Genomic DNA, 18,931 nt, shown 5'->3' on the forward strand with positions numbered 1-18,931 from the left:
GACCCAATTGGCTCCTGACTACATGATTCTATATCAGAACTCTTCTCTTTATTTCAGACCTACCTATGGGAAATGACTAGTGGCGTGGAGGAAATTCCCCCCGGAATTGTCAATAAAGAGCATATCATCTTTGGGAACATCCAAGAAATATATGACTTTCATAATAAGTAGGTTTTGAGTTCTTTATGTGTAATATTGTATTAATTCACTATTAATTCATCATTGATTCATTACGGTGTTATTATTCTTTGCCCTCTGTAGCATCTTCCTGAAAGAGCTGCAGAAGTACGAGCAGCTGCCTGAGGATGTGGGACATTGTTTTGTCACATGGGTAAATATTGTCTGCACCTAAATTGTACCGTAATATTGTAAACGCTATGGGGATCAATATGGCACTTGCCATCATTATGTGTATAAACATATATACAGTGTAGAAATGTTTTGTCTACACCGAGAATCACTTCCTACCCCTCCCTTTTTGTTCATGTGCTCTTTTATGTGTGCTTCACCTTGTGCCTGTGAATTCCGTTATGTAAAATTCCTGGGAATTCTGTCCCCTCAGGCTGACAAATTTCATATGTATGTGACCTACTGTAAGAACAAGCCTGACTCCAGTCAGCTGATCCTGGAACAAGCCGGGACCTTCTTTGACGTAAGTAGCCGTGTGCCACTGGGTAGTGGGAAGGTTCCACATAAACTCCCATTTTTACACTGCTCTTTGTACTGCAGGAGATCCAGCAGAGGCACGGCCTGGCAAACTCCATCTCCTCCTATCTGATCAAACCCGTGCAGAGGATCACAAAGTACCAACTGCTTCTCAAAGTAAGACCCCTAACCCATTTGTAATTAAAGGAAACAGTGTCCTTTTTGTTATTATTTAATCATATATTAATAACAACTTGTTTTACTTGAACCCAGTCAGATGTTTTCTTTCAAACAGTGACCCTGGAAGTTCTTCCTCCTGATTGATTGTTTATAGAATAGTCATTTTTACCTTTTCACTTTGTGTCTCTCACCCACAGGAGCTTCTAACATGCTGCGAGGAAGGGAAAGGGGAGATTAAGGACGGGCTGGAAGTGATGCTGAGTGTGCCCAAGCGTGCCAATGATGCCATGCACGTCAGCATGCTGGAAGGTACAGTGCCCAGAAATAACAGATATTCATATTGAGTGCCTTATATTATTGTTATCCCAGTGCTCAATGGATTTCAAGTGGCGCTTTTTTAAAAAGTAGACTTTTAGGGGCAGATTCACTAAGGGTCGAATTTCGAAGTAAAAAATACTTCGAAATTCGACCCTCGAATTGAAATCCTTCGACTTCGAATATCGAAGTCGAAGGATTTAGCGCTAAACGTTCGTTCGATCGATCGAAGGATTTTTCGATAAATCGAACGTTTCGAAGGATTTTAATCCAACGATCGAAGGAAAATCCTTCGATCAAAAAAAGGTTAGCAAACCTATGGGGACCTTCCCCATAGGCTAACATTGACTTCGGTAGGTTTTACCTGCCGAAGTAGGGGGTCGAAGTTTTTTTTAAAGGGAAAGTACTTCGACTATCGAATGGTCGAATAGTCGAACGATTTTTCGTTCGATTCGTTCGATTTCGTTCGTATTCGAACTAATTTAACCAATTCGATGGTCGAAGTACCAAAAAAATACTTCGAAATTCGAATTTTTTTCATTCGAATCCTTCACTCGAGCTTAGTGAATCGGCCCCTTAGTGTGTTATAGAATATGCTTTTCCTAGCAGCTTTGCAAGTGGTCTTCAGTATTTATTTTTTTAATGATTTGCCTTGACCCTGGCAGCCGAAACTGTCTATGTCTAAGTTAATTAAAAGATGAACAACCCCTTTAATTATACTGGGGTTCTGAATACTTTGCCTTTCTTTCCTGTAACCCAAATATAAGCACCCTTAAAAGAGGCAGTCACAGGGCAGGAAAGGTTTGTGGTCTCTTTGTGGTCTTTTGTGGTCTTTTTGGTCTGGCTGAGCTGTAACCTGATGCTTTATTGCTAGGATTTGACGAAAACCTGGATGTTCAAGGGGAACTTATCCTGCAAGATTCTTTCCAAGTCTGGGATCCCAAATCTCTCATCCGCAAAGGCCGAGACCGGCACCTCTTCCTGTTTGAAATGTCCCTTGTGTTTAGTAAAGAGATAAAAGACTCTACCAGCCACACAAAATATGTCTTTAAGAACAAACTACTGGTAAGTGATCCATAGAGGAAGATATTACACTTCCTGCACTACAGATAAGGCAGATACATGGTTCTTTTTACCATATAATTGTCTCTCTCCCTCTCAGACCTCGGAATTGGGGGTGACTGAGCATGTTGAAGGAGACCCCTGTAAGTTTGCTCTGTGGTCAGGACGCACACCATCATCTGATAACAAAACTGTGCTAAAGGTAAATCTCTGTCTTTATTCGCTGTTATACAAGGTGGGACCTCTGGGACTGTCAATGACCAGCATACAAGAACTGACAACTTTGTGTGGGTGCAGCAAAACAGGGTGTATGCCATGCTATGTGGGTGTCAGGATTGTCCAATCAGGAAGGGCAATGTTTCTTCTAGTGCTACTGAACCTGACCTGACAGTGGTGTGCTGGGATCTGATTTGCAGGCATCTAGTATTGAGGTGAAGCAGGAGTGGATCAAGAACATCCGAGAGGTCATTCAGGAACGGATGATACATCTGAAGGGGGCCTTGAAAGAGCCAGTCCAACCCCCCAAAACACCAGCTAAACAGAGGAACAACAGCAAAAGGTACAAGCCTATATCCTGCAGTGAGGGTACTGGTCCATGGGAACAGAGAAGAAATGGGGAGCAAGGCTGTGTCTCTGGTTTGAATGTTCCTTCCACCCCCCCAGGTATAATGTATTAATGATAATAGGAGGAGAACATTAGCAATAACAGATTTAATTCTGTGCATTGTCTCAACTTGGCCCATCCAGGATATTCAGCCTTTACCTTACAGATCTTAAGACCATACGCAGGCAAATTTTGGCTGCCAATTCAGCTCCTTCAGTCCAAGTTGGCAGCTTATCTGCTGGTGTATGGAGCACTCCAGCAGGCCTACCTGACTGATAAGATATTGTCCATATGTTTGCAGGGTCAATCAGGTAACTACTCACAGTTTTCCTGGCTTCAACTAGACAGCATTGCTTGAAATTGTCTTTTTAGTGATTGACAAATCGTACATTTAAACGATCGTTTTAAGATAAGCTTGGTCTTACGATAACAAAAAGATCTTTTAAAATTCCTAACATTTATGGCCAGCTATATCTGGATTAAAATCTGCCAGGTATTGATTGGACAGGTTTAAAAATCTTGTTGGTGCAATGACCACATGGGGGAGTTGAAGAGGTCCTCATCATGACAGCATGTATGCCCATTGTTGTAATCTGACAGTTTCACACAGGAACTTCTATCTTGCAGCCCTAGGCCTGTTAACATCTAGACACCACAGAATCCTCTCCATTTCTTTTAACATACTATAAAATGCTCAATGATCTTGTTTAAAGGCCAAGTGCATGCTATGGGGTTTTCATTGTGGAGGTAGATTATCAGTGACTTCCTCTGCCACAGGGATGTACTGGAAGATGCCGATAGCCAGGGAGACGGGAGCAGTCAACTGGACACCATCTCCATCGCTTCCAGAACCTCCCAGAACACTGTGGATAGTGACAAGGTAGGTGCTGATACCTGTTTCTTTAAAGGCACCTTTAAAGGCTCAAGGTTATAGTAAATTTACAGTCTATAGGAGCATCTGTAAAAGGACCCACAATATCAATTGCAAGTTTTTCCCATGCTGAATCAGGGAATGGTACTGGCTGAAGTGGTGGTGTATGTGCGATAGCTGTTTTATCATGATTCTGACAAGTAACACAAGAATGAATGGCAGTTACCACATCAGCATCCATTGCTGGCCACCAGTATAGTTCTTATAGTCTTTGTTTTGTACGTACAATTCCTTGATGACTCTCATGTACAAGTTGTATGAGCTTTTCTCACAAGGTCTCTGGTACCAGTAAGCGGTGAGCTCCACGGACGACATAGCCATTTAATAAAGACAGTTCATGTCTAATCCTGTATTATTGTTGAAGATCAGGACTGGGTTTCTTCTCTGCATTTTGTCATTTGCTTTGTAAGATGTTGCATCGTTTTATTTGAATTGGAGGCAAGCTTGCTTAAAATCAGCAGCTGTAACTGTAGATGATAGTAAATCAGTCATTGCTACAACTTCTATGTCCTCATCCAGTGTATCAGAAGCTGCAGGTAAAGGTAAACGTGACAAACAATCAGCAGTAACATTTTTCAAACCTGGTTTCTATTGCATGTTGTAATTGAAATTCAGTAGCCTTGCTGACCATCTAGCTATACACATTCCAGATCTTCCTAGTCCCTTTGTTGTACGCAGTGTAGTTAAAGGGCTATGATCAGTGCATAAGGTAAATTCTCTACCCCATAGGTAGGTTCTCCATTTTTCTGTTGCCCAAACACATGCTAGAGCTTCTTTTTCAATAGTTGAATACTTACGCTCTGCCTCTGTAAGTGTTCTGGATGCAAATGCAGTTTTCTCTGTATGATCAGGATGAATCTGTGTGAGAACTGCACCAACGCCATAGTCTGAAGCATCTGTAGTAACCATAGTGTGTAGTGCAGGATCAAATAAAGCTAGCTCTGGACTGTTCACAATTAGCTGTTTCACTATTTCAAAGCTATGTTGAGCAGACTCTGACCACAACAGACTTAAAGTTCCACGTAATAGTGCTCTAAGTGGCTCCACAACTGAAGCATAGTTGGGAATAAACTTAGAATACCATGAAGAAAGACCTAAGAAAGTTCGTAAGGTCTGGAAATCAGATGGAGTAGGTGCTTGTGTAACAGCGTTGACATGGTCAGGTTCAGGCAGTAATCCATCTAGTGAAATTAGAGCTGAGTTTGTCTGAAGTGGCATTTGGAAAGGTTCAGTTTCAGTCCTGCAGAATCAATGCATTTCAGAACCTTTTCTAGGTACTTGTAAGGAAGATTCATAGTTGGAGCGTAGACAATTATATCATCCAAGTAGCATTGTACACCAGGTATGCCATGGAGTATAGATGTCGTCAACTCGTTGCTGAAGCCAGTCCATAAGGTACACGCTTGTACCGAAACAAACCATCATGGGTGATAAATGCATTGAGGTCTCTACTTTCCTTGTGCAGTAATACTTGATGAAAAGCACTCAGATCCAGAGTAGAAAAGAATTTTGCTCTTCAGAGTTCTGAAAATATTTCCTCTATGTGTGGCAAGAGATGATTATCCATAACAACTGCTTTATTAGGTTCACGAAGATCAACACACAATCACATACCTACAGTTTTCATTGTTACAACAATTGGTGAAATCATTAAGAGGATTCTGATTTTTCAATCACATCTTTCTCTACCAGTTTATTTAGTTCCTGTGAGACAGTCTCCCTTATAGAGTAGGGCAATCGCCTCAATTTCTGTCGTACTGGTTTTACATCTGGTCTCAACTTAACTTTGTGTACAAAGTTCTTTGCACAACCCAGTGAAGTGTTGCTTTGTGGTGAAATTGTAGACACTGGCTGTGTGGCAGGCACTGGTGCTGTAGTAATGAGACCATCAACTAATTGTAGGTTTAATGCAGCAAAGAGATCCCTTCCAAGTATAGCAGTTCCCTTATTCACAATGTAAAAGTCACATTTTGCAGTATTTGATTCAAATTGTACAGTCACTGGCAAGCAACCAGGCACATGGATTGGATCCTTTAAGTAACTGACCAGTCTCAGGGCAGGTGCAACAAGTGGATCTTTTGCAAAGTATTTCAAGAAAATATCCTTTGGTAGTATAGAAACAGCTGAACCTGTATCAAGCATCATGTTAATGGAGTGTCCCTTGTCAGCAGAAACAGTACTGACACTGAGTGCAGATAAAATTGTCTGGAATAAATGTGTCAGCTTTATCCACACTTAATACTGTAACATTTGGAACAGTAACTTCATGAACATCTTTAGCAGAACTACGGCAGTTCTTAGCAAAATGTCCTACATTTTTGCATTTGCAGCACTGTAAAGCTGTTGCAGGATATGTATTATAATATGCAGTGTGTTGTGTTGAACCACAGCGAAAGCAGTTTTTTTTATTTGTATTTGCTGCACGGTTTTGCAGTGTAGGTGAATCCCTTTCCTTAGCATTGTATTTTGCCTGTGACTGTGCATTATTAGGCCACAGTGCTGGATTCACAGTCTGAACATTCCCAGCAGTTCCCTGACTGAGAGTTTTAGCCTCTGCCACTGCTGTTTCAATTTGGCTAGCAATTGTAATAGCCTTTGCAAGGGTTAAATCCTACTATTTGGTCTCAGCATTTCATCTGTTAGATTCCCAAAGTCACAGGTAACAACCAGCTCTCTCAAAGCTGCTAAAAATTGTTCTGTGGATTCGCCATTACGTTGTCCACGTTGGCGGAATTTATATCTTCCAGCAACCACATTTACTCTTGGCATGAAAAAGTTCTTTATAGCAGTAAGTGCAGTTTAATAAGTCTCATCAGGTAATGGTAATGTATAGAATATACACTGTCCCTCTGCTCCCAGGCAGGGAATAAGTAAAGCACACTTTCTAGCAGCAGAAATCTCCCCTTGGTTAGCATCAATAACATACCTTCCAACTGTCCTGTTTTTAGAGGGACCGTCCCTCTTTTGACAGCTCAACCCGGAGTCCCTCGTTTCTAACTTAATTGGCTTTTGGCAGAGAGCCCAGAACAGCCACAGCAGCAGATAAGATACTTTTGTAACAATTTTGAGATGAGCAAAAAAGTAATTGTAACAATATAAGATAACAGGTCCCTTGGACTCACAGCTTAAAGGGCAATTCACCTTCATTTACAAACTGTAATAACTGGGAAAAAAACGGAAATATGTTCAAACTTTCATAACCTGCCAAATGTTGTAAAATGGACATGGTAATTAGGGGTGTGGCCAAAAAATTTTGCAGCAACCTTTTCGTCCCTCTTTTTATTTCCAAAATGTTGGGAGGTATGGCAATAATGTAGTTTTTAAACATACAGATCCAAGCAGTAAAAGGTATGGTAGGCTCACCAGGGTTTGGGAGAAAGGCTGCAGACTGCTGTAGAGGTAGAAGAGACATCTCGTTTCCAATTTGTTATGTTTTGGTAGTCGAGGATGAGTAGAGTATAACAGTGCTTTATAAGCAGGTTTAAGCAGCCATTACACTTCAACAGTAACTTCAACTCTAACACATTTAAGCTGTATAGAAAGTACTAAGTATACACAGTAACTCTTGTGCACAGTGACACCTACAGGCCATTTGTATAAACACAACACTACTCAACCCCAATGTTTACCCAGGTACAGATTGTTTTCATTTGCTCCACCTTGGAAGCTTTCTTATTGTCACGAACCTCCCCCTGGGCAAATTAATTCAATATCCCCCACTCCGGTACTTATCCAGATATAGAGCTCTGATTGTCTGTAATTCCTGCTCCTGGACTGTAGTCTCCCTGTCCAGGGGCGATCCTGGCCCCACCGCCACCTAAAATTCGCTCTTAAAGTACCAGGAGCAGCATTTTTGCTGCCCCTAGTACCTAGTGGGGCGCTGCCGCCTGAGGCGACAGCCTCAACTTGCCTCATTGTTGAAGCACCCCTGTCCCTGTCTATGTGTTCCACCTTAGAGCAGTCTCCCTGTTTGTGTGGAACTGTGAGCAGTGTCCCATCTGTGTGTAACACCTGAGAGTAGTCTTCCTGTCTACATGTCCCACCTGTGAGCACTGAGCAGTCTCCTATCGGTGGGTCCCACCTGTGAGCAGTCTCCCATCTTTGTGTCCCACCTGTGAGCAGTTTCCCTGTCTACATGTCCCCTGTGAGCAGTCTCCTCTCTGTGTGTCCGACCTGTGAGCCGTCTCCTGTCTTTGTGTCACACCTGAGAGCAATTTCCCGTCTGTGTGTCACTCCTATGAACAGTTTCCCTGTCTGTGTGTCACACCTGTAATCAGTCGGTGCCCTTCACTGTCAGATCCTTCCCTCCCTGCTCCTTCCTAATTGTCAGTGCGCTCTCTGCAAATCACAAGACAGCCCTGACTCCCATGTGATCCTGCTGCAGACTCCCAGCCTCTCACTAGTGTCACGGCGTCTGGCCAGGGTGCACCGATCATTAGGTGCCAGCGACACTCACATCATGAGAAAGTGGCTGAAGACAAATAAGGTGACAAAATCTGTAAGTAGTGCAACTTCCTTCTGTCCTCCTTTCCCCCAGGGGGCACAGACTGTTCCCCACAAATTGGGAGTATCCTTCTACAGGGAAACATAAAGGGCTGTTTGTTATTGAGTTTCTCCTTAAGGAGGGGGGGGGCAGACAGGGAGTCAGCAGAAATATTCATTTGTTCATGGAAATCTTTATCCCACACAAAATGACTTGTCCTTATTAACTCCTCCTTACCACTCACAATGCATCCCTTTCTAAAGGGGATTCAAACCGAAATAGAAAAAAGTAAACTTAATCAGAGTTCTCTTGTTGCACTTTGCCTTCAGGTGCACAAGCAAAGGAAAAGCAGGAGTGTCTGGCAACCAAAACACAGCTTGATTGTGATGATGGTTTAATTTTATTGTTATACTTATATGTTATTCTTTTCTTTTACTTATGTTCCTATTCAGGGCCTTTACAATTCTGTTGTCTAGTTGCTAGGATTTAGGGAGCATTTGCAGTTCCAAGTTCGAGAGAAGCAGAGCAGAAATGAAAATTCAAATACTACAAAAAACTGAATTGGCAGTTTGTCCTGCAGGGCTTGCAATACAAATGTTAACGCCCCATACAATTTAATGATCAGGGCCCCCTACTAAGGAACTCCCAATGTCCCCATCCTGCCTCTTCTCTCCATTGCAGTGCTTGCTTGTCCCTGTGATGTTTATGAGGTTTCAGTGCCATAGGAGGATGGAGGATCCCCATTCCCAACAAGCTACACTTTAAATACTCTATTAACCCTTTCCCCGTCATACAATTTCTCTGGGTGTTTGGAATCTAGAAAGTGTTGGCTTGGCAGGAGCAATTCAATCAGTAGTGATTGGTGGGCCGGGATGCTTCAACAGGGAATGGAGAAAATAAATGTCCTGTGTGAGATCTCGGCCTTGGAAGAAAATGATACAACGTTCTGCAGTCGCTACTAATGATAGTTACATAGTTAAATCGGGTTGAAAAAAGACAAAGTCCATCAAGTTCAACCTCTCCAAATGAAAACCCAGCATCCATACACACACCCCTCCCTACTTTTAATTAAATTCTATATACCCATATCTATACTAACTATAGAGTTTAGTATCAAAATAGCCTTTGATGGATAAGCTATATGTAATAGTGTGCTGCAGAGAAGAACCAATAGTGTGTTGTGATTTTATCTGGCTCAGAAATCTCTTTCAGGATCTTTGGTTGGTTGCTATGCTCAGGAACAATCAGAAAGCAGGAGATTTTCTTATCTAATTGTTCCATAGTCCTTGCTGGAAAATGATGCAAAAATAATGTACCTATAATGCTTTCAAGCTGTAGAGTTTGTGGCCCTGGCTGTGCAGGAGGGTAAAGTTCAGCAAGATACAATCAGTAATTGAGGAGACACCTCTGTACAAGACAGCCGTTGTGCCTGCGTAGGGTGGTTACACTGTGCCATAAAGATTTATAGAGTGAGTGAACTATCCCTCCTATTCCAGTTATTAGTCATGTGACCTGGCGGTGGCCCCAAGATTGTGGCTCATTGCTGTGACATTGGCTGCTTGATGCACTGGTTGAGGATTCTTAGTAAAGACAACAGTCTGACCCCATATTCATTTGAGTGGGTTTAGTGCATCCATGGGTTTCTCGTGTGTGGCTGATATGTATCTCTAACAGGAGGGTAAACTTTGGGGTTACTGGAATGTTTCAACTGTAACACAGCAAGGTTGAAGCATGAAATCTGAGCCTGACTGTAGGAACAATGTAGCACATTGAATTAGAGCAGATCAGTCAGCACAGGGTTTTAGGACTGGACTCAGTACCAAGCCTGAAGAATGTAACAGAGTTGCAGCCTTTTGTGAGTTTAATATCCAACAAATGCATCTGATTTTAGCTATAGCTTAGATCTTGAATATCCAGCCTAATTCCGTCCAGCTGTTGCTGAGCTATAACTCCCTGCACCTTTAACACTTTGGCTGCCTATGGAAGATGGTCATTGTAGTGTAGTTAAATCTGCAGGGTCTGCAAACTTGATATTGTCGCTTAGATGGTATCCACATCATTAAGTGCTCAGCATCATTCTGCAGTCACATCGCCATGAAACGGTTAAACTGCACCAGGTGCCATGGAGACATTGTTATCCGCCGAGTGGCAGTGATGTCAGAAGTACTGGGACACGCTGTCCCCTGCAGTACCTGCAAATCAGCTAATAATGTAGATTATTAACCTGGGGTACAGGTATAGAGCTAAGTACACCTGGAGTAGGTATAGAGATGAGCACCTGGAGCAAGTATAGAGCTGAGCAGACCTGGAGCAGTTAAATAACTGATCAGACATAGAGCAGATACAGAACAGAGGACACCAGGGGTCAGGAACAAAGCTGGGGACATCAGTTCAGCCTTGTGTCCCCATAGTCATGCCAAATCTTACAGGCCAGTGCTGTCCAACTGTTAGCCCATGGCCCCTGATTGAAGTCTGGCTGCTGTGACTGCTTACCTTGTGTATGCCTTAAAAGTTATCAGCAGACTGGCCAACACCGAATACCCTAACCAATACTATGCCAGTGGCCCATCAAAAAAGAGAGGAGTTGCACTATGGTTTCACAGATCGATGACACCACATGTACTTAAACAACAGGCAGATCCAGGAGGAAGATGCCTCATTTTGACAGTCCAAATACACCAGAAAGCCTTCACTATTGCATCAGCATATGCTGAACAATCAGCCTACTATACCAAGCATTCTTCAAAGCCCTAGACAAGCAAATGAATGAACACACAATTATGAGGAGACTTTAGCATCACATTAAACCAAAACTTAGATGTGCAAACACAAGAAACCTCAACCCCAAGACATGAAACCCTAATGCATGCAATAAATCTACAGCAGCTGTTGAAACTTCACCCCCTCTATGACATATGGAGAGAAACACATATAACAGAAAAATACTTTTCTTATTACTTCCACCCAAATGCAAAATATACAAGAATTGACTACATAATGGCAGACAAACACCTCTCCAGCAAATATCCAGTAACACCAATAATTTCAACCAAAGCACCAAAGCCAAATACAGAATATTAATTGAGATTAACTGTCTCCTGCATAAACAACTGTAAGCCATGTATTGTCCACACCTCAGACCTAGACTGTAAGTGCCTGCATTGTTCATACAGACTGTAGGAGGGGCACCAGCATTGTGTCACTCTATGTAGTACAGTACATACTATTTATCATAGAGTGGTCCTAATCCGTTACTTGCACGGTCCTGATAGATTTCCCTGTCTCCTGCCCTGCTTTGCCTGTGTGTGCCATACTCTGCCTGCCCTACACTGCCTGTGTGCCATTCCCATGCTATGCAAGGGGAGCCTGGTGGAGGTTTGTTTTCAGGGCCGGATTTACTTTGTGGGCACCCCTAGGCTGCGCAGACCTAGCGCCTGCCGCACTTCCCCCTCCCCAGCTGCGCATCCCCATTGCTCTTCAGAAAGCGGCTGGGCAGTATGCCGCCCCTAATATTTTGTCTCCCTAGGCCCGGGCCTTTGTGGCCTTGCCACAAATCAGGGCCTGTTTGTTCTGGGTAATTGTTAGCATGCCTGTGCGCTAAGGGGCCCCTAACATGTTTATTTATGTGCTGGGAGTAGCTGTGCTATCCCCAGGGGCAAAGGAGGCGTATGTCTTAATATGACTTATTTAACTTTTTTCACAGCAGTGGGGGATGCAGTGATCACCCACTATTTGGTTTTTTGGTGTGCTACCATCTTAGGGTAAGGGCACACCTGGCGTTTCGGGGAGATTTAGTCGCTGGCGACTTATCACCTCTTCTTTGGGGCGATCTCCCCGAATGACTTAATCCTGTCTTCCGCCTGCTATAATGAAAAAATGCCCATGGCATACGTGGCGCTTCATTTTCCAAAGTCACCCGAAGTTTCCTCGTGAGGCAGCTTCGGGTGACTTCGGAAAATGAAGCACTGCGTGTGCCATGCCGCAGGCGTTTTTTCATTATAGCCGACGGAAGACAAGGGGAAGCCGTTCGGGGAGAGAGAAGAGGCGATTAGTCGCCAGGCAACTAAATCTCCCCGAATCGTCAGGTGTGCCCTTACCCTTCATGTAGATATGGTCTTAAAAGTTCTTGTGGTAATATTGGTGTGGGTTAAAGTAGGTGTGATTTAAAAACAGGTTGTGGTCAACACTGGCATCCATTATCAGCCCCCCACCACAGTAAATGGACTGCTATAGCTCATAAAACCATCAGGCTGCAGGGCTGCTTGTTAAGACTCTAGGTTAAATTACAATTAAATCAGTTGCGAAATTTTGGGGCATTTTTGTGGCTGTTTTTGGGCACTCCCCTACTAAGTCATGTGTTAAAGGCCTTTCACTTGCCGTGGGTTTTTAAAGGAGACATTTAGGATAAATGAAAAAAAACCTACATTTTGTAGCCAATTATAAGTAACATATGGTGTTGCTTTTACATGGTGCTAAAATTTATATTATATTTAAAAATAGCCCCTTTATTTGAGCTCCCTATAGATGTTGTCTGGTCCCTGTCTGTGTTTCAAATGAGGGGTGTCCTAACGGTCCCTGCCAGAAGCACAGTACGAGGGGGACAGCCAATCACAGCCCTGCAGTCACACAAGCACAGGCTTCAGTTCCCTATCAGGTCCTGCTGATTGGTTCCTGTCCTACAGTGCAGTGAGCTGAGAGCCGTTGGCTCCCCTGCACAGCCTGGGAATTCAGGGAGCAGGAAGTGGAAGGTAGGGATTATAAGGGTTTTTGCAAAAATATTCAATAAATCAGCCTGAAACACTACTTTTTTAAGCACAATTCTATATCTAAATGAGTATAACACACTGGTACATTCTTGTTTTTTACACAATATGTCTCCTTTTAGGAATGACTTTATACACAGAGTTCCCTACATATGGCACCATGGGGTACTTTAGTGCAAGTGCCGATGTGTTATTAATTTAGGGATTGGGTCACATGTGGGCTTAGAACAATGGATTGAGAAAAGGAAAAGCAAGCTTAGACTATTTTTGCTCCAGGAGATGTAGGAAATGCTGTCAGTCTGGGGGCAGGTAACACTGAGTGAATATATCGTAGTATTGTTATATTTAGAGCCAGACAAACTTGCTTGGTTGCTTTTGTGCAGACAGGGCAGTCCCTTATTTGTAACTCTGTGCAGGTAATAAACCACTAAATTATATGTATGCTGGGTCAGAAACCAGTGTGGTCTGCAACATGCAAATTTAACATATTTACTGTTGTAAAGTGGTGGACAATCCAGTGCCCATAACCATTGGAGCCCGCTGCAATCTGACTAATGAAAACTCAAGTTTTATAACAGTTTATATGTGGTTTATATGGGCCTCATCCCCATCGGGAGGGAGGGGTGACAGGAGTCCTATCAGAGTCTCAGTTTCAAACAAGGGCCCAACTGCTTTTGAAAAGGTAGACTTCCTGCTAAAGAGGATACGTTTGGGCTGATCAGGGGCCTGGCAGTCGTTTGGGCCCTACAATTCCTAATAGCAACCTTGTATCTAGGTGGGATTTTCCACCACGGAAACTCTCAATACTGGAGGGTGTGAGCTGACAACTGTTCTGCAGGATTTCATTGCTCTTCACAACAATGAGCTGAGCATACAGGTGGGACAAACTGTGGAGCTACTGGAGAGGCCGAGTGACCGGCCTGGATGGTGCTTAGTGCGGACAACTGACCGAAACCCCCCTCAGGAAGGGCTGGTACCCAGCAGCGCCCTGTGCATCTCTCACTCGCGGAGCAGTGTGGAAATGGAATGCTTCTTTCCTGCAGGCAAAGGTAGGATCTTTATTGGAGCAGAGAGGGGTCACAGCACTAGAGGATGGCCCTCGTCGTAACTAGACCATTCCTGGCTGGGGATCATGGGACTTGTAGTTTTGTCCTCCACTAACCCTGAAGCAAGGTTCCACAGCTGTTGCTAAGCTACATCTTACTGCATCCTAGCACCAGCAAAAGGGAGCTAATTTCTCCTCATCTTCTACTGTATATTTCTCATCTTCACCCCATTTGTCTCTCCACTCCCTAACCGTCTTTTCTTCTCCTCTCTTCTTCTACCCCTCGTCCACTCAACTTTTGTTTTCTGTTCTTCCCAACTGTTTGGCCTTACTCCTCCAATCCTCCCTCTTATCTCCCCTTCTATATTTCTCACCTCCTCCCCATTTGTCTCTTCTTTGAACCCCCTTTCCTTTCTCTTCTCTCCTTCTGTCTCTCATCCCCTCTCCTTTCCTTTTCTCCTTCGCTCTGCTTTTTAAATTTTTCTCCCCTTTACCACTTCTTCCTCCAGTGCACAGCCAATAAGTAAGATTTGGGGGATCCCAATGTCCTACTTATACAGTCCACTAGAATGCCTTATGTGCACATGTTGTTGACAGCAGTACAATGGATTGTGATGGAAAAAGAGACTTGTTGGTGAATTGGTGATTTTGGGTAAAGGAGAAGAAGCAATTGTGCTAGAGGGTATTTATGACATCTGAAGGGGTAGAAAAGAGGAATAAGTGAAGTAAAGACCCACTGGCAGGGCTGGCATCAGAGGTGCACATGGGTGACGGTTGTCCCGGGCCCGGGGAGTTTCTAGGTTTAAGGGGGGCCTGTGGAGGAGGGCCCAGAAATTTACTTATGTCGAAAGTCATACAGGGCCCTGTGATTTCTGATGGCAACGATGCCCACTGGGATCTCCTGGTGCCCCAGTCCAGTACTGGAAAAATACAGATATATTTACTTTTATAAGTTTGTTTACTTCGGTTTTCAGTGTATTACTGCTGAACCACTAGAGGGCATAGCTCCATTATCTATTCTGAAGGTCCAGGGAATATGTGCATCCCAGTTAGAGATCCTTACTTTAAAAGATGGGGAGCAAGGGGAGGGTTGTGATTAATTGTTGGTTAGGGAGGTGCCACGTAATGTTAGAAAGAAGAATGACTTCCTGGTATCAAGATTTCCAGCACACAATCACAATTGCACTCGCCAACTGAAAGAGCAGAATTTACTGTAAAAAATGCCGGAATTCAGATCTTCAAGGGCAGAAGTGTCCCCAGATGGTGTGGGCCTAGAAGCTTGCAATCTACTGATTTAAAGGGACTCTGTGGACCAAAAAGCTTGCAATCTGTATAATTGAAACTGTCAACCAAGATCTTGTAGAATGCTGATGTAATGGGAGGGGTGGGACAGGGAATTACCAGCTTTCTACATATCAGGGCCATAACAAGTAATTAATATCAGAGTTTACACCTATGGAGATACTTCTGCATTGAGTAATTAGTATAATATGCTAATGAGAATGAATTCAGTCTGAGGCGGTACAGCCCAGATGACACATCCAGTGAATTCTCAAGTCCAAGTTCCTTCGTGGTTTAACCCTTGCTGCAAGTTGGCAGTTGTAAGCTTGGCACCACCAGGATGGGATATTATTCCTACAGCTGCATCCAGTCAGACAGAGGCCTGATGGATCAGTTATGCAGCAAATTCCCATCCTGTCTGACTCAGTGACCATCCCCTATATATTTGCCTGGCTTGGAGCGGTGGTGTAAAAAAATCAATAATAATCTCTCAGATCTGTAGGGGGAGTATGGTTCTATTTGGCTACCCCAACAGGCCCACGTTTTCCCCATGCTACGCTTGATAGACCAGTTCCAGAGTGGTGTTTCATTGTGAGTAGGAATAGGTGGGTTTATGGACCAAGGGCCCCTGTCTGTGCTAAAGGTGGCCATAGATGCACCAATAATGTAGTATTATAGAACGTTTCAGAAGACTTGGATATTGATCAGATCGGGCACTTTTGAAGGCATCTGAACATAAGCCTCTGTTAGTGCTGAATCGTCAGATACAGGTAGAATTCTATTGTTTCTACTTGTATATCTGACAATTCAGCTCTAACAGTTAGTATTGAAAAGGAACTTGTGATTGTAACATCTATTGCAGATATCTAACCTGGCAGCTGAGCAGCCATACAGGGCGTCTTGACACATTATGCAGACAACTCCCTGTGATGAAGGAAACTATCTTCACACCTTCTGAATAAACATTTCATTCATCTGCCCCAGATAAAAGCCAGGGAATGTCCGATTCATTCTGCTTGGCCAATAAGCAAATGATTATCCCCAGCTCAGAGGAAAGATTCTTCCTGATCTGCCCCGGCTGCTTCCTGCCCACACCTCCTTCCATCCCCTCATGGGGTTTGTAGTAGTTTGAAAGCTCTCTCTTGGTGTGTTTGAGTTTGTTTCCGTTTGTAATTAGTTCTGTGCTGTGCTGTTTGTATTCAGTGCTGTCCATTGTACAGCACTGAAGCATATATTGGTTTTCTGGATACACAATGCCTTTGTGGCACAGGAATTGGAAGTGTGGGCAACTTGGAATATTAATCTGCAACTATGCAGCCGTGTTTTCTCCAACAAGATCACTGTCATTGTCGCACCCCAGGGTTCTGCTGTTATCTCCACTTTCCTGTTGGTTCCTGCCTGATAAGGTTTGTAAATAAAGCTGGCCATAGATGTAAAGATCTTTAAAAGATCTTTTCGTTATCGTGAGAACGCGATTATCTCAAAACTATCCTTTAAATTTAGAATTTGTCCATCAACTAAAAAGACCATTTCAGGCAATATTGGCAGGAAAACTGAGGGTAGCTGCCTGCTTGGCCCTGCAAACATAGATAGATTGCACTGGGACCGATAAAGATTTTTAACCTGGCCGATCAATTTTCTGACAGAGGTCGGACGAAAAATCATAAGATGTACGATCGTTCGATTCCCACTAACTTCACGATAATTTGACGGATTGGTCGGATTTCGCTAAAATCGGTCATTCACCAAAGAAAAATCTTTGCGTCTATGGGGACCTTAAGTCTCAGAAGACCTGCTGGCCTGTTCTTTGGTAACTAGTAATGCAGCAGCAGGAAGAGGTAGCATGAGTGCCCCCTGTGCATGATACTATGGAATTAGCACCAGTGGGAGCTGATAATCACAGGGCACCATGTTGGCATGCAAGCTGTTGCAACCCTTTGCAAATTAACCTTTTTGTTCAGTAGCGATCCTAGAGGGGGGCGGGCCCTGGTGCGTGACGCACAGCCGGGCCCCGCCCCCCTCCGTACGGCCGCATTTGGCCGCATTTTCAGCTGCGAACGGACTGCCGGGGGGCCCTGAGGGGGTGCGGGCCCTGGCCCGCTCGCACTCCCTGCTCCCCTGGTAGTTCCGCCACTGTTTTTGTTCCAAATTCCCAAAAAGTATACTGGTTGATTTCCAGCTTGAGACTGTGTTACCTCCTTTAGGAAGCGATCAGTTACAATTCTACAATGAACCTGCACTATGAGGTGTATTTCCCCATTGCATGACTGTACCACCAGAAAGCAGTGCTGTTGAGCTCATTATGCACACAGTTGGTGCTTGCTCACTATTTAGCATGTTCACCCCAGGGCCAACTATGTGACAATATTTGCAGAATTCTGCATGGACAGCATTGCACCGAGCACGGAATGTACCATGTTTTGCTCACCCTGCACTGTGGCACATGGGCTGCAAGTGGTTGGCAGGATGAGCTGTGATCCAGAGTATTGTGGAGGTTCAGTCAGTAAGCAAGCAAACAAAACGTGCGCCTGCTTTTCAATGCATATCTGATTTGTGGATTGTAGAATCTAAAGTTACAGTAGTGCAACCTGTTCCTCGCTTGCATATCAATGAATCTGGAGTTCATGTTTCCAAATGTTTGCTCAGTAAATATTAACTCATGTGCAGGGTGAGTGGCTTGGCAGCACAACAAGCAGGTTGCCATAACCTCCCTGGGTTTACAAAAAGTTGCCATTAATAGCAAGTGCTTATGGCATTAGGGTCCTGGGCATGAGGATCTCCATGCTGGAGGCCTAATGCATGAGAAGCACCACACTTGGTTCCTTGTTACATACAGATTGGCTAATGTTTGTAGTGCACCACCCAAAAAACTCAGAAGTTTCTGAAGTTTTGCCCGTAAACATAAATAAGGTCCATTCGGGAATTCAAAGTTGCTCGGAGTTGGATATTAGAAATACTGAGATAAATTCAGACCGTGATAAATAACACCTGAATGTTTATGGAGCTCCATGCTTCATGCCTAATGCTTGAAGAACATCACATTTGGTGCCTGATGCTTGAACACCATTCATTGTGCCTAATGCTTGAGGAGCACAATGTTTAGTGCCTTACACTTGCGTAACACCACACTTGCTGTCTGATGCTTGTGGAACATCATACTTGATGCTTGAGGAACACCATGCTTGGTGCCTAATTCTTTTAGAAGCAAAACACTTGGTACCTGATGCTTGAGGATTGCCATACTTAATGATTAATCCCCAAAGAGATGTGCTAAGTGCCTACTTTGGTCTGTAGATTAGCAACTCCTAAAGTAATTAAATAGACATTCTGATTACAGGTTATTTCTGATATCATTCCATTTAGGGGCCCCTACTCTCAGATTCTGTAGACAGTAGGACATTAGGACTTACTGGTCACAAGTCCCTGATATCGAGGGTCCTTAACTGTTGCTGTTTAGTGATTCTATCCATTATATTGTTCATCAAAATGACACAAAGGTTCACACAGTTCACTATAAAATTGTGGGTCTGAGCTGTTTGATCGTTTATAAGTGTGATTGGGGGGCTGGTGGTGTCATCACGATTGTCAAATAGCAAATAATTTACTAGTAGGTGTAGTAGAG

General features: G+C 43.6%; 1 protein-coding gene across 7 annotated transcripts in view; it reads left to right on the plus strand.

The window, feature by feature from the left end:
• Window positions 1–18,931, plus strand: part of kalrn.S (kalirin RhoGEF kinase S homeolog) — a 191,975-nt gene that overhangs the window by 115,623 nt on the left and 57,421 nt on the right. For 6 of the 7 annotated variants that reach the window (XM_041578184.1, XM_041578185.1, XM_041578187.1 and 3 more), the window contains 10 exons: window positions 58–167; window positions 262–331; window positions 563–652; window positions 730–822; window positions 1,023–1,134; window positions 2,015–2,205; window positions 2,303–2,404; window positions 2,619–2,761; window positions 3,584–3,689; window positions 13,789–14,032. In XM_041578184.1, coding sequence (XP_041434118.1) covers window positions 58–167; window positions 262–331; window positions 563–652; window positions 730–822; window positions 1,023–1,134; window positions 2,015–2,205; window positions 2,303–2,404; window positions 2,619–2,761; window positions 3,584–3,689; window positions 13,789–14,032 — 1,261 coding nt within the window. Of the gene's footprint in view, window positions 1–57; window positions 168–261; window positions 332–562; window positions 653–729; window positions 823–1,022; window positions 1,135–2,014; window positions 2,206–2,302; window positions 2,405–2,618; window positions 2,762–3,583; window positions 3,690–7,814; window positions 8,239–13,788; window positions 14,033–18,931 lie in introns of those variants that run through there. The other variant, XM_041578190.1, reaches the window with a different exon arrangement.

Source organism: Xenopus laevis, chromosome 9_10S (assembly GCF_017654675.1).
Source record: "Xenopus laevis strain J_2021 chromosome 9_10S, Xenopus_laevis_v10.1, whole genome shotgun sequence".
NCBI lineage: Eukaryota > Metazoa > Chordata > Amphibia > Anura > Pipidae > Xenopus > Xenopus laevis.